The 15853-nt window shown below is 50.1% G+C and overlaps 1 protein-coding gene across 3 annotated transcripts in view; it reads left to right on the forward strand.

Moving 5' to 3' along the window:
- Window positions 1-285: 285 nt before the first annotated feature.
- The window catches only part of IGSF3 (immunoglobulin superfamily member 3), a 93614-nt gene continuing 78046 nt past the window's right edge, over window positions 286-15853 (forward strand). For 2 of the 3 annotated variants that reach the window (XM_047871838.1, XM_047871840.1), the window contains exons 1-2: window positions 286-396; window positions 1058-1740. In XM_047871838.1, coding sequence (XP_047727794.1) covers window positions 1698-1740 — 43 coding nt within the window. In that variant the 5' untranslated portion in view covers window positions 286-396; window positions 1058-1697. Of the gene's footprint in view, window positions 397-905; window positions 925-1057; window positions 1741-15853 lie in introns of those variants that run through there. The other variant, XM_047871839.1, reaches the window with a different exon arrangement.

Raw genomic sequence — 15853 nt, forward strand, 5'->3', positions numbered from 1 at the left:
CCTGCGTGTGAACCGCCGATTAACTTTGGGAGCTGCCCGGCTCACACACGCCCCCTGTGCCCAGTCCTGGGGTGCCCCCCGGCCCCCTCCCCGGGCAGGTGCGCCTGGGCGGGAGCACCAGCCCACGAGCGCCCAGCCAGGCCCCTGGCCAGCCCCTTCTCCGCGGGCGGGGGAAGGGGCGGGTCCGGGGGCGGCGCCTCTTGCCCAAGCCCCCGCCCCCGCCCCGCTCGCGGCTCGCCCGGGTGCTGCGGGCCGGGCCGGGGGGCGGGGATTCGGGAGGGGCCGGAGCGCGGTGCGGCTGTGGGGGGAGAGGGAGGAGGCGGCGCGTCCCCAGAGGCGTGCGCCCGGACCGCCGGCCGCCGGACGGACGCGCGGAGGGAGAGGGCCGGGGGCGAGGTCAGTATCCGGTGGGGGCGCGGGCTGCGCGCGAAGGGGCGGCGGCGCGGGCAGCCGGGAGCCCGGGGCAGGGGGCGGGGAGGGCGGTGGCGGGCGCGGGGCCGGCTCCGCTCCGGGGTCGGGCCCCAGACCCTCTCCTGGCCTGGCCACGAGCGCGCCCCGGCAGCGGAAAGCGCAGCCCCCCGCTCGCTTCGCCCTCCGTCCCTTTTCTTTCCAACCAGCGAAAAATAAACAGCCGGGAAGGTAAAACAATAGCGGGGCCACCTGGGACGTGGCGCGCGCGGAGCTCCCACGTTTGGGGCGGGGGCCGGAGGTGGAAGCGGGAGTGGCGGCCCCACGTCGAGCCCCCTCCCGAGGTGCCCCGCGGAGGGTGGGGCTCCCGGTGGCGCCGGGCTCGGCGGGAGGCGAAGGGAGTGCCCTGGAGTGAGCCGTGTGGGCAAAGTATTGCAGGAACCAGCAGGCTTCCCGCAATTGCCCGGCTCCGGGCGGGGAAACTGAGGCGGGGGCCAGTGGAGCGACTTGCCCAAGGTCAGAATGCACGGGTGGACGGTCCTGGTCCAGGAACGGGACCCGGGCGTCCGGAGCAGCCCGGCGCTCGGCCCCTCTCGGTTTTGCGGCGCTTGTGTGCGCCTTGGCTACATCTGTCTTGTGTTTCTTTCAGAAATCGGCTGGCATTGTGGGACCGGCTTCGCTTCGGCGCCGCCGAACGCCAACTTGCTTCGTTTGTTCTGGGAAGGTCTGGGGCAGGTGGCGGCCCCGTGACCTACCGTCATGGATGGAGACGGACTTTTGGATGAAGAAACCCAAACAGTCCGTGCTGTTCCCGGGCGATTTAGCTGTCAAAGGTTTTGACAAGACCTACCGTCTTCCCTTTGGGGAATCCGAATGAGGGAGCTTACAGACACCTTCACTGGGAAGCCAAGGACATTCCTGTATAATCAGCGGATGAAAGGATTTTCTCAGACTCTTTTTTCCCTTTTCCTCGAGGATTAGTTCACTGCAATCTACAATTCCAGTGGAAACCGCTGAGGCACAGGATGTGACAGAAGCCTAGAGGGCCTTCAGAATTGTTCTGGACCCTTCCTTTAGCATAGGGTAGTTTAACACAAGCCACTGGCCGCCCTTCCCCCCTGCCCCCCATCTTGCCGATGATCTCTTCTCTTTAACCTCTTCTCATTTTTTGAGTTAAGTTCTGTTTCCAAAACTGCCCTCTGGAGCTATAAGTGGATTGCCAGAAATGAGAGATTAAGTGCAGAGAGAAGAGGAAGCGTCCTGTGTGGTGTCTCTTCTCCGCTGCCGACATGAAGTGCTTTTTTCCAGTGCTCAGTTGTCTGGCTGTGCTGGGTAAGTGTCTCCGCTTATCAGTGCGATCGATGTGAAAGTTTAACCTGCCGTTGGTTCCTGTAATTCCTTGTGGTTCTTTCCCATCAACACTTGGCTTTGGGGGACACCACGATGCAGCCGGTGTGTGTCACAGGTCGAAAGAGGAACCAGGAGGAACGATGGATGGATGTTGCCGGTTGTCTTTAAGGAGGAACATCTGCTGTCCTTGAAATGTCTGTCCCGGGCCCTGTGATGAGATTGCCCCCATCTGCCAGTTGGTGGTTTAGGGACTCCGTGTGGCTCGTGGGTTGGCTTCTTGTAGTGTCATAAACTTCACTGTCTTCCCTTCTGTGTTGGTCCACATCAGTTCCTAATTTGGAGTGGGCACGTTATTCTTACGGTGGGGAAAGTTGGTTTGGTGGTAAAGATGGTGTTTTTGTTTGTGTGTTTGTTTGTTTTTTGGGTTTTGGGGGGGTTTTTTTGGAGGAGGAAGTAGGCATGAGTGGAGTAGGGTGGTGAAGGGATGCGTTGCCCTGCCCAAGCGGTCTGGAGACTAAATGTGTGGGGGTACCTGTCTTATGTCCCCTCAGCAAGGAGCCTCAGACCGTAGTTCTGGCAGGAAGAGAGACCCGAGGAGTGGAAAGCTGCTTGGGAGGGGGTGTGTTCGGATTGGTGGGGGGGCCCGCTGCAGATGGCCACAACGCCTAGAGCAGGACGACGAACTGTGGCCCTGAGAGGCGAACCCTTGTCACCTCTCTTGGGGATTCCCTCCTCATTGCAGAGGTCCCCCCTCCTTTGCCCATGCTCTCCATGCCGATGAGCACCATCTTAAGTGTGGCATTAGACGACACATCTCGGGTCTAGGATAAACTCCCATGCCGGGATCTCACGCACCCTCCGTCTGTCTCCTCAGACCTCGCACACGAGCACACCCTCTGATCTCTCTGTATGGTTCTGTCCCTTGTGTTTGGAAGAGGGCATCACACTTGCCTCTGGTGTTTGCATCTCCAAATCTAGGTATTTTGCATTTACGGAGTTTATGCCTGAGCTGCCGGCAGTGGAGATAGCTCTCATGCATTGTCTCTACCCATGCAAGAGTTCACAGTTGGGCGGAAAGAACGGATTTTGGAGTTAGAGAACTTGATTAGAATCTCAGTCTCATCACGTTTGCCGTGCGAATCTCTAAAATGGGATGATACCTCCAAGGCCTGTCTTGCCAGTTCAAGGCTATAAGGTGTCCTAAATATCTCGACTGCTTTGAAACACGTCTGGGACACCTAATAAATGTTCAGTTGGTGGTTCTCAAACTTAGGCGCATGTTGGAATCGCTGGGGGAGCTTTTTGAAAATTTCGATGTCCAGCTCTCTGCTCCCCTAGGTAATTCCAAGTGAAAGAAGCAGTGTGTGAGTTCATTAGAGCCAGCCCTCCCCGCCCTAGCACACACACAGACGCCGGTCTGGCGGCAATTTAGTCAGTGTTCTGCCCCGGTGGGGGTTAGGATCCAGTGTCCCTTGTCTCCTGTCTGTTCAGGCAGAGTTAAGGCAGGTAGCTCTGGGTTCGCCAGTCCTAAATAGCCTAGTGGTATTTGTTATTCTGTATTTGTCATTCACTTAGTGTCTGGGTTTAAATCAGTAATTAGTGATTCATGTGGATTCACGAGGACAAACAAGGAAAGCCCTGCGGGGTTGGATGGCTAAGGTGGGAAAGAGGGTTGGGTGGAAGGGTGGGACCGGGGCTGGAGGAGGAACCGCCAAAGGCAAAACAGGGAACTGTGACTTTTGTGCCTTTTGTTTCTCCAGGCTGCTCTAGAAATGTGTGGCCTCCTGCTGGTCCCTCCCCCCCCCCCCCACCTGCTGTTTGCCCTCTGGGCGACTCTGGAGTGGAGCTTGGGCAGACTGTTATCTTCCCTCCCTCCTCTCCCAGCTTCGTGTATAAACAGGTGTCGTGGGCCAGGAAATGAATGTCAAGGTGGCCTTGAAGGGGAGCAATGGCAGATGACCAAATGTGGGTGAGGGTGGGAAGGTTTCGTGCCTGGTGTTTTTGCACACACCCCTCCGGGGGAGTCTCATCTTCTCCCCTTCCCCAGTGACTCTCAGCATGGCCGGGAGGGCGTCTTGCTACTCCGTTGTTAACCTTGGAGAGCAGGAGGTGTTGGGAGGGAACAGAATCCAGGTTGGGGGTCGTACTTCCCGCTTGCGGTCTGGTGTGGGCTGATTCATGCGTCAGCATTCTTGCTGTGTAACGTAAATTAATGTGTAATTTCAAAGAGCAAAGAATCCTGAGGTTTTATGCTCCTGTGGGTCACACACACCTGGAATATAATTTTGTTTGTAAAAAGTAGGATAAGGCTGAGTCCACTGGCACTGACATGGGTGCCGCCAGCCTCCAGAAATGGCACTTCGAGGCAGAACACCCTATGACAGTACGTGAGGGTGCGGACAGGACCATCTCTCACCTGCCTGCAACTCCCTCCACATCGTTAGGCCTGTGCTTTCTGCGCCCTTCCTTTGCCAGTGTCTAGGATTTGGATCAGCTTCCTCCTCTTCTGCCTGTCTGGGTGCTGAGTCCTGCCCTTGTCTTTGTCCTGCTGAAGCCACATGCGTACTGCTTCCTGCCTCCTTGACCACTGTGTCTTGTTTCTTTCTCTGGTAGCTCGGGGTGCCCCACCCAACTTGGGAGCCATTGGCTGCCACGGCCACCCTCGTTCCAATTCCAAAGCCATCTTATGCCGGGGCCTGATTGAGCCATGAGGATAGTAAAGTCACCAGTGCTGATGGGTGGAGACAGGGGCAGAAGATGAGGGGAGAGAGTAGGAGCATGCATGTGGAAAGGAGAGAATGAGGCTGTGGCTGGGCCTGGCAGCAGCCTGCATGAGTGACAGTGACATGGAAAGATGACAGCCACGTGGGAGAGACCGAAAAGGATTTGTGTTTGCAATAACAGGAAGGGGACAATCAGGAAAGATGAATATAAGCTTCAGGCACATGAAGCAGATTTCGGCTTTGCATAACCATGAGTAGTGATGCCCTCCTAGACCAATGCTGATGTTGCAAACAAGATGAAAGAGCTTTAAAAGTGTTAGCAAGGAGAAATGTAGGAGCTTGGAACATCTCTGGATCAACACAGGAGAGTCCGTGGCTGGCTAGTGGCCGTATGGGTTCTCCTTCAGTGGGAGAGAATTTCATTGTAGAGTTTGGGCAGCCTCTCCCTTGAATAGGATGGGACTGAGGCAGTGATCACCTACCTCCCAGTCAGTTAGGGAAGGCTTCTTTGGGTAGAGGCCAGAGGGTTCTTCCGAAAGAGATCGAAAGGTACTTTGATGTTCTGATGAGTGTGAGCTCTGGGGCAGGACTCGTGATCAAAGGCAGAAGGGAGAAGCGAGGCAGTGTGGGGCAGTAGGGGGAAGAGCTCTGACGATGGTGATTTATGGATGAACAAACAGCATCCCCACCAGCTGTCCCAGGGGTGGTGCACTTCCCTTTCCTGGGGACCATTTAACAAGGGTGCTGGGGAGGGGAATTCTTTTTTGGGGGGCGGGGAGGGGCAGAGAGAGAGGGGGACGGAGGATCTGAAGCGGGCTGTGAGCTGACAGATGACAGCAGCCAGCTGGATGCAGGGCTCGAACTCACGAACTGTGAGATCGTGACCTGAGCTGAGGTCAGACGCTCAACCGACTGAGTCACCCAGGCGCCCCACCGGAGAAGGGAATTGTTGTCAGGAGGACTAGACGGGCCAGGATGCCTTTCAGCTGTGTGAATTATCGAGCCACCTCTGTGCACCCAGGGCTGTGAAGACACCCCGGTCTCCTGCATTTTGCATAGCAGCAGAACAGTACCGCCTCTCCTGGCTCTGGCCTTTGCTGTGAAGCAAGCCCTATCTTGTTAAGTCCTCAGAATAGCCTCGCTGGATAGATGTCTCACATGGTCACCTTTTTGTAGGTGGAGATACTGAGGTCCAGGGAGCTTAAGGAACTCGCTTCAGTAGACTACTGTCCCCCAGTTCCATACGGTGCTCCACAGTGGTGTGGAGGCCCCTTCTGTCTTGTTCCATGTGCATGCCTCCATTCCCAAGGTCATGGCATGGTCCAAGAAGGCTGTGCTGGCCCTAGCCATCGGGGAGGAGGAGAAGGAATGGTGAAGGGCAAGACCTCCCAATTTAAGAACACTTCCTGAAAGTTGCACACATCTCTTTTTCTGCTTCTATCCCCATCGGCTAGAACTCGAGTACGTGACCGTATGTGACTGCCAGGTAGGCTGGGAAATACCATCCTTCATTCCGAGCGTACAGCTAAAAACAGGGTTGTGTTACTGCTGGGGAAGGAGAGAGCCAATTTTGGAGGGACGGCTATGGGCTGCCGGCAGAGTGGCAGAGCTAGTAAGCGGCAGCACGGGGTTTTGAAGCCAAGATCATTTGGCTCAAACCCTGTGCCCTTCCACGTCACCCGCTGCCCCTCTGTGAGTACCCAGGCCCAGCCCCTGGCCTCTAAGAAGCCTTATCGGGAGGGCCTGAGCCAGACGAGCCAAGAGTTGTTACTCAGGAAGCAACATAAATCAGCATATGATTACGCAGGCAGTGTTGTGGTTTTAGCAATAGTCCTGTTCTGCAGTGTTTATAGAATGCTCATGTGCCAGTCACCGTTCAACCCTTCACAGAGCAAGCCCTTCTGTATTAAGGACCATCTCTGGCGTGTTCACTGCTGTAGCCCCAGAACTCGGCCTTCTGCGCGTACCGGCACAAAGTAGGCATTGAGTTGATTTTTTGGTTGAATAAATGGTTTCTGTGTCGGCTCCTTTGATCATGATAAGGAAACTCAAGGTTCAGGGAATTAAAATCATTTTGCTCAAAGGACAAGAGCTAGAGATTGGCTACAGGGCCTGTGCTTTTATACCACCCAACAGGGGTTCTTAACCTTTTTTGTGTCCCTGGGTCCTTTGAGCGGTCTGGAAAAGCCTATGGACCCTTTCTTTGGGTAACACTTTGAAATTCATAAATAAAAATACATCAACTAACAGAGGAAATGAGTTCTATTGAAATACAGTCATCAAAACATTAAACAAATTTGGGATCATAGCAATACGCTTCTTAGGAGCACATTAAATAACTAGCTCAAACAGCAGTTCTAACAATTACCGTAATTATGGCACAGTGAAGAATGAAAACGGTGTGTTGAGGCATCTGTGTCAACTGTGAGGTGATCTGAAGGCATGTGTGACTTGCGTTGTGACAGAGTCACAGGTCCTGGAGACATCGCCATGGTGGTTGCCTACATTCGTAATCAAACAGTTCGCATTCACTTAGAGGTTAGCTGCAAATAAAGCTGTCATTTTTTTTTTTTCTTCAAGTTCACATACCTCCTGACTTCCGTTCACGGACCCCTGTGAAGTTCAAAGTAAAGTTCAGGGTAGGCAGCGGTTGCTGGGAAGATGCCGTGTGAGAGGACTTTATTGGCTTTCAGAAACGGGCAGGGTTTCCACGCGGGGAGCGTTCTATTCCCAGTAGAGTCCTGATGGTGCTGAGGAGTCTGTGGTCATAATGGTGGTAGAGTGGCCCTTTAGGGTTCAGAGAAATGACTGTCAGGGGTCTTCAGGGTCCAGTTCATCTGGGATGGTGAGGACACGGAGAACTGGCTTCGATTGTAATGCGTTTGGGATTTGGGCTTAGACTGAGCCCCTAGGGCCCAGGCAGACCACTTCGGCAGAGCCCCGACCTAGAAACTGAATGAAGTGGCTTCACTGCTGGCCTCCCGTGGTCCCCGGCCTTGTGCCTCCTCTGTTATGGCTCCTTGATTAATATTTTGAGGTTCCTTTGGGAGCTCCTCATTTGCTATGATTGGACACCTGTTTCTTTGCGGCTTGGAAGCGAGCACAGCTAACTCTTCGTGAAGGGTTGGTTTTTAATTTAAGGAAATTTAGGACACCTGTGTGTGAATGCCCCTTGATTTTCAAAGAAATGAGTGGTTGCGTCAAAATCAAGCTTACATTTGTAGAAAATCACATGTTGCCAAATTCCTTCATCAGGAATGCTTTATTAAGTGGCTAATTGTGGGCCACAGTGGTGGGGACTTAACAAAGACCGTGGCGATGGACCTCCCTTAACTGGAACCTCCAATTAAGTGGGATTTTGTTTCTATTATTTTGAACTCCACTTTCCGAAAGGCCGAGTTCACAAGATGCGGTAGCGAGGATTTATTCTTGAAATCGGCTTCCAGGGCACCGTCAGTCCAGTCTCTACATCTTCCGCATCTATAATTATAGTAGCAGAAGAGAATGATGAGCCTCAGGGCACTGTAAGATCCTAAATCACAGATTAAATTATATTAACTCTACTCAGGCTGGAAAGTGGTCAGATGTATTTCAAAAGCCTTTATAACAGGCTTTATAATAACGAGAGTTGAAGCAAAGTTTCTGTCTAATCCTCTGTTAACCCTTTAATTAAATTCATCCAAATACCCTATTCCCTGTCATCCCAGTGACCCAGGCTTTGCTGAACGCCACCCTGTCCCTGTCTTCTAGGGGATGATCATCTAAGGCCAGCCATAAAACAAATGGTACATCACTTTGCAAATGGAGAGGAAGACATTGATAGTCTGTGCTCTCTGAGGATGGTAGACAGGTGTCCTTTGGGGAGGGAGGGGCCAGGCAAGTTTGTTCTTGTTTTCAGCTCAGCAGGAGTAGTGAGGAAACTCTGTCCAGGAGGGAGATTGAGGCTGGAGTAGCTTATGAGTGGTCAGTCTGGAAAGGCTTTCTGGAAAAGCTGGAATGTTAGACATTTCTTAAGTAGTGGGAGAGCGAGGTCCTGGCAGAATTGTGGGGTGAAGGACACCCTGGGCACATCGGGCTGCTTTGAGAAGGCTTCTCAAGGGGTGGAGGAGCCTGAATGTCAGTGCGCTGGCTGGTAAGAATTGGAGCGGTCGGCATGAAGTGTGGATATTTGGGCCTGAGACAGAAGGAAGATACCAGAGAGCTGTAAGTGGGTACCTGGAGGACCACTGGCGAGAGAAGGCCGGAGGTGGGGGTCCAGGGGACCTGTTCCTGCACCAAAGGACGAGCTGTCATGTACATCAAAAACCAGGGCAACGACATTCTGACAAAACTGTGAACTCAAAGAAACTGCTGTCCCGACTTCTAGTGGTGGCGTCTTCCCCTTGACTTTCAGGTCCCTAGGCCTCCCTTTCTTAAAATGGGGCAAAAGATCCAATACCAGTTGTGTGTTCTTTCCCATTATGATGCCTTGATGTCTGGGAGCATGTTCAGCATTGCCTTAAGTTGGCGTCATTTTTGTGTATTTGCTACTGTTTTTGTTTGTAACACCCATCTTCCCATTCTCTGGAGCACAGTCCATACCTCCTTTCTCATGGTGTCTTCAGAGAACGCCGTCTCTGCCCGCAGGGCACCGGATCCTGCCTGTGGTGTGTTGGTGACAGAGATGTGTCATGAGGCAGGCTGCTGACCTCCTTCTCACGGACCCCTTTTATGAACTTCCCTTCCCTCAGGAGCCCCATACATTTGAAATCCTCTGTCAGCATTAAGTAGTAATTAATCTGTTTTTCCTGTGTGGTAACCAGTATGGCTGCTCACCCTTGATAGAGTGATGTAGTTCAGCTCTGCAACAGAATTAATCTGGCACTCTGCTTAGTCCATGACCAAAGGACCCACGTGGCCTTGCCTGTTCGGTCTTCGCCCTGTGTCTCCATGATAGGGGAAGTGTTGTCATTGTTCGGTGTTTTGAAATGTCCGAGGTGGCCGGCTTTCTGACAACCCCACGGGTTACTTTGAGAACCCCAGGGGACATGGATATCCTCGATGGTGTTTGCCATTAATTGGTTGCTTTGGTGACCTCGATTGACTTTGCTAGGGCGACTTTCCGTAGAAAGAGGAACGGGAGACTGGAGTTGAGTATCCATTGTTACAGGTCAAACCACACCTGCCCTGTCCAGGGACATCCTACTCCTCTTTTTTTTTGTTTTTTTAAAAGACTTGCAGAGAAACTTCACGACGTCTTAGATGTAACAATGGCATCAATCTTAAATGTCACTGAAGACTTAATTTGAATTAAGTCGTAATTTAAAACAGCAAATACGGTGCTTTAGGGTAACATGTTGAATAAAAGTAAGGTCCTGAGAGATTGGTTTCAATTTCAGAAGGTAGATTATATTTGTTTGCTTTGTTTTTTTGGATTTTAATTTGTTGACAGAGGTAACACCAGAATATAGTTCTGTTGTAAAAAGTCTAAACGGTACAGACAGAGAGTAAAATGTGAAAGTTCCCCTCTCCACCCCATGCCCCTTATTGAGGTCTGATATATGTTCTTGACAGTTTGATATATATATTCTTCCAGGTCTTTTTCTATAATTTCTATGCATGCATACTCACGCAAATATAGATTTTTTTTTTTTTCTGACATAAATGAAATCATGTAGAACGTATTGTTCAACCACTTGATTTTAAAGGGGTGATTTGCCTCACTGTTTTTTCAGGCTTAATTTTATGGCCATATCAGAACTGATTTGGTTATTTTATAGCTAGTTGGAACTGTAATTTGTGAAATCAGTGGGGGAGTAGTGAGCCTCATTCGATAGCTATATCGTGGAATAATTTTGTCCTGGTGTATTAAGGCAAGAGTCATAATAAAAACACTGCCCTTAAATTTTAATGTATTTAATGAAAATAATTGACTTGTGTATTCGGACTCTTTTTTCCCCAAGCACATAAATTTAACAAATTGAGTACACACATATTTTGTTGACTGTTTTCATTATAATTTTGAAATTATGTTGAATGAAAATGAAGCCTATTTAAAACTTGTTAAGAGGACAAGCATAAATATTGGGTTTGGGGTCTAATTCAGTCAAGTTCTTTATTTGTTCATAGACTAACTAGGGGGAAAACTGGACAAGTTTTTCTGCATTTTCTTAAAAAAAAATTTTTTTTAACGTTTATTTATTTTTGAGAGAGAGAGAGAGAGAGGGAGACAGAGTGTGAGCAGGGGAGGGGCAGAGAGAGAGGGAGACACAAAATGGGAAGCAGGCTCTGGGCTCCGAGCTGTCAGCACAGAGCCTGACATGGGGCTTGAACTTGCGAACCGTGAGATCATGACCTGAGCTGAAGTCGGATGCTTAACTGACTGAGCCCCCCAGGTGCCCCAGTTTTCCTGCATTTTCAGTTCCCAAGTGATTCTTCCGTGTAGAATGAATTGGACTAATGTTGCCACTGAGGTTGCTGGCTACCAGACATTTAAGACCTTAACCGAAAAGAGCACTTTTTCCTCTAGCCCTGCAGAAGCGGCTGTTTCTGTAAAAAGATTATCATTTCAAAGTGTTGGGTTACCTCTCAGGTTCGCTGGTTATGACTGTCTTTAAATCCCTGGGAGCACATGCAGGTTTCTTGGATGGTTCACCTTTACACCAGATTTTTTAAATAGTTACCGTTTTGGAGGGATGGTCATTGGGTTCACATGTCCTAGTCTGCTTTTCTTCAACAGCAGGGTTTGATGTTCCTACCACCCATCCCAAGACTGCTGTTCCATTAGAAACTACTTGCAACACTTTCCTAAAAAGGCTATTTATCTGGGGTGCCTGGGTGGCTCAGTCGGTTGAGCGTCTGACTTCGGCTCAGGTCATGATCTCACGGTCTGTGAGTTCGAGCCCTGCGTCGGGCTCTGTGCTGACGTCTCAGAGCCTGGAGCCTGCTTTGGATTCTGGGTCTCCCTCTCTCTCTGCCCCTCCCCTGCTCGTGCGCCATCTCTCTCTCTCAACAATAAATAAACATTAAGAAAATAATTAAAAAAAAAGACTTTATCTGTTGATTCAGCAAATATTTGAGTGCTGGCTACAAGCAGCTCATTGTTCCGTTTTCTCACGTACCAGGAATTAAAAGGTATAATCATGACACATGTTCTAAGAAGTCACCTGATCTGTATTTTTTAATCTTAATAAATAGATTAATTAAAAACACTCTGACATTTGGGAACTCTTTTCTGTCCCTGAGGTGCAAAATCTTTTCTCTTCCTGTTACTTAACGTCTTTTCCTCCTGGTTTGTTGTCACCTCGTTAGCAGTGGTGATTACACATATCCCATTGGCTGTGACAAAGGGCCCTTGATGACTAAAAGAGGAGTACCAGTGATTGGGGGAGATTGGGGTGGGTGGCCCAGCGAGGGCAGATTCTTTCTTTTGAAAATACACAAATATCCCAAGTCCTGGAGATGTAGAATGCCCTTATTAACTGCGGGGGATATTGTCTGTCTGTGGGAACTGGGAATCTCACTCTTTAGCTCTGAATTTCTAGAAAGCCGAAACAGAAGAGAACTAGAGCAGTCACATACTTGCTGTCCGACAGGAGGCTTTCTCCTGCACACCCTTATGTTGGGAGTGTGGTTGGCGGGAAGGTTGCTATGTCCCTGACCTAGGACTCCGCCTCCCTGCTTCCCAGTAGAGCCTTGGGAGGAGAGGCTGTGGGGACAGCTCAGGGCCCTCTCCATGTTGGCCCCATTTTCCAGAAACTGTTGGGTTGTCTCAGTGGGATCCAGGCTCTTGCCAGGTGCCGTCATCTGACCTGGGGCTGACCCTCCCCACGCATCCATCCACTTCTCTCCAGCTTCACCAGCGCTGCTCCTGTCTCCACCAGTTCCCTGAGACTCGGGGTTGGAAACTGTGCCTGGTGGGAGTCCCCTCCACCCCAAAGCTGGTGGCCGCTGCTCCGCAGAGCGTCTGGGACAGGACGCCATCCTTCTCGGAGGCCTTTCTGGCGTTCGTCATCGGTTTTGTTCCGCGGTGGTTTTGTGTTGGTTTGGGGATGGCTGGTCTGTTGGGAATTCTGCTTCCCAGATGGACGCGTCTCCAATAAACTATAGGGAGTGACTGTGCAGGTAGAGTCATTCCGTCTAGGCTCGTTCCGAAACCAGGCAACCCTCTTTATGATGCTGTTTGGAAATGATGTGCTGAAGAGTTTCTTAATGTCTTCTGATGTTTTAGTACAGAAGATGGCATGGTGGACCGTTTTGCCGTCTGCCTTCTATTATTTCGTTACAGAAACACAAGATCACATCTGAGCGCCTTGCCTGGCTCTTTCTCTGTCCCTCTGTTGGAACGGGGGCTGTGGCCCCTAGCCGGGTGTCCTGGCACCTTTCTGGCTGGAGGAACAGCATCTGTAACTCCTGTCTCACGCTTGTATGAATCCAACTCTTCTGAATAGCTGTCCCCTCACACACCCTCAGCGGACTTCTCGAAGGGAGGAAGGACAGAGACCTCAGGTGCCTCTAGGCTTGAATGTATTTTGAAAGGATCCTCATGGATCTCACATGTAATCCTTTTATCCTAAAGGGGAATTATTCTGGGGGTGAGGAAAAGACTGCCGTGGCCTGGGTTGGGGGAGAGTGGTGGAAGGACTGGAAAACGCCCCGAACAGAAGAGAGAGTCTCTGGCATGCACAGTCTTTGTTTTAAAATTAAAACATTACGTAATACAAACATTTGCCTTCCCACTTTTACCCCTGCCACAGAAGAGCTGTCATTTCCCATATTTGGAATTTGGGGAGAGACAGGCCTCATTCGAGGACAAGGCCGGATCCAGTCTATGCTTTGGGGGAAAGTAAGTAAATATGAGAGCCTTGAGGGCTGCGGTATTTATGGTGAATCTATGATTACTGCATGTGCCTCCTTGTCATGATTTATTCAGCAGTCCCTGACGTCCTGGTGCTGATGCTGTGCCCATCAGTAATCTGACTCCTGTTTTCTTCTCCATATTTTGCCTTTTGCAAATGTATAGGCATTCGGCTTTAATCAAGTAGGCTTTTACTCTGTCATCTGTAACGGGGATGACTGAAGTCATGTGGAGGATTTTAAGTAACTAATCTCTTAAGACATTCAGAGCATAATCTCCCCCACGCCTTGCTCATCCTGCCTGCATCGGGGAGATTTGCAGGGTTCTGCAAAGGAGGCAGGATGGGGACTTTGGCATCCTTCGGAGAGACCGGGTGTCCTCCTTGCCGGCGACGGGCTTTTGTTTGCTTTTGGCGTGGGGACAGGGCCTGCTGATGATTTGCCATGTCGAGAGAGTTCAAGACGCCCCGTGAATGTGACTAGTGTGTTAGCAAATCTCGGAGCCGGTGCAGAGAACGAGAGGCCAGATGCGCACGGAGATACCGTCCAAGCTCATTGGTGTCTGTGCAGCGCGGCCGGGGCTGGCTCTCAAGGAGAGGCTGCGAGGTAGATAAGAGGCCTGCTGGTCCACGGTGTTCACTGACATTTGTCATTACATTACATTATATCAGATCCGTGACAGGTTCGGGGGTGCAGGACCTAAAACTTTCACGTGCTCTGCTTATCATTGGAATGTGACTTCATGTGCGTCGTTTATTAGACTAAACTGGATTACAGTTTCTTTTCACATCGTCCTTTCTCGATTTTCTGGTTTCAACCCCTTTCTGATGTTGGCTCAGTTTCTTGCTGTCAGAAGTGTCCTGCAGAGGAATTCGGCGAACTGCAGGTTCAGACTTCGGTACTTTGTCTTAATGTGACGGTAAAATCCCTAGCAACATAGACTAACAAAGAGGATTGGTTTGAATCAGTAAAATGTTAGAATTACCAAATATTTTTCAAGAACTTCGCTGTTATTACTTTTAAGTAAATACTGTAACTCAAACTAGGCTAATCGAGCGCCTAATAAAGATCCTTAGGGGATCCTGCTTTAGGAGAGAAATAAGAATGATTTGCAATTAGCACACCAATTGTTTATGTAAATGGAGTTTCTGAAAAACTGGATTGTGCTTGAAAACAGTTTGTTCTCTTAAGTATTTTAAATAGTCCCTATGAAACCCTGTGTAATACACTGCCGGTCAATTATATGTGGTATAAATACCTGTTTCACGAAGACCTAATTTGACATTATTAGCAATATTGGAATTTCCAAGCTAGTGCAGTCCCTGATCCTTACCCCCCAATTCTTCCACAGCACCTGCACTTGTGTATTTTAACATGAATTAGTAAATTTAACAACTATCTAATGTGTTCTGCTGTGTGCTTGGCAGTGTGTTCTATAGAAAAGACAGCAGCCAGCACCCTTATGTAGCTTACAGGCTAGCAAAGAAATCAAGCAAGTCCACAAATAAGTACGCGTATAATTAATTATAGTAGTGAAGCTGAACGGTGTATTACTTTTTAATTAGCGGTCTAATGCACCAGACTGTAAGTTCCATCGGGACAGGGATTGTATCTGTGTGTTGTTTGTTGATCATGGCATCCCAAGCCCCTCCTTCACCTCTTGCCTGGCGTGGAGTAGATATTAGGTTGAATTGTGTGACATTGCCACGTTAGTAGGTCAGAAACCATTGAATATCAACAGCGTCATATGGTTCAACGTACTAGTTGTTGAGTCACTATGTATCGAATGTTGACTGTGTGTTGTAATCAATGAACTCTGGGAGCATGCTGCGTTTCACACGGTTTTCTTCAGCCAAGGACATGCTTGCTACCCTACTGGAAAAGGAATTTTAAAATTTCAAAGAGCTGAAACTCAGGGACCTGTGATGTAGATAGGGTGCCTCGATGGGACTTCGGAGCCTTGTGTTTGGTATGGTTTCTGTGCAGTTCCTGGCACGTTTCCCAGGCTCAGGTGCTGTCAGCAGCCCAGAGAATCTGGGAGAGGTTGTGGGAAAAGCTGACATGAAGGAGGAGATCTGAGCGGGATGGCCCCGGAGAAAAGGAGGGAGGAGAGACCTATCAGCAATGGAAAGACCTGTCCCTTTAGTCCAGAGTCAGAGGGAGCCCTCGCTTTTACGGCCCAGACCTCACGTGTTCTCATATTCAACGCATTTGTGTGTGCCCACGAAGTGCCCAGTTACTTGCTAGGCACCGACTGTCCTCATTGTGAGCCTCCTTTGTGCCTGATGGGTTGTGGGCTGGCTGTAGATCGCTGGCCCATTGGAGGCAAGGGTTGAACTGAGGAGAAGGCCCAGCTGGGCCCTGCTGGGAGAAGCCTGGTGCTCTGGCCTGTGGCCTACTCCGTATCTGTGGAACTGGGAGTCGGGTCCAGCCTAGGGCTTGGACCGAAGCTTCCCCAAACCTCCTCTGCTAAGTACTTTTTTTGCATCTGTTTGGATTTGTTGGCCTTCTCTCCAGTTTCTCTGCACAAATGTCCA

Source organism: Prionailurus viverrinus, chromosome C1 (assembly GCF_022837055.1).
Source record: "Prionailurus viverrinus isolate Anna chromosome C1, UM_Priviv_1.0, whole genome shotgun sequence".
Taxonomy (NCBI): Eukaryota; Metazoa; Chordata; class Mammalia; order Carnivora; family Felidae; genus Prionailurus; species Prionailurus viverrinus.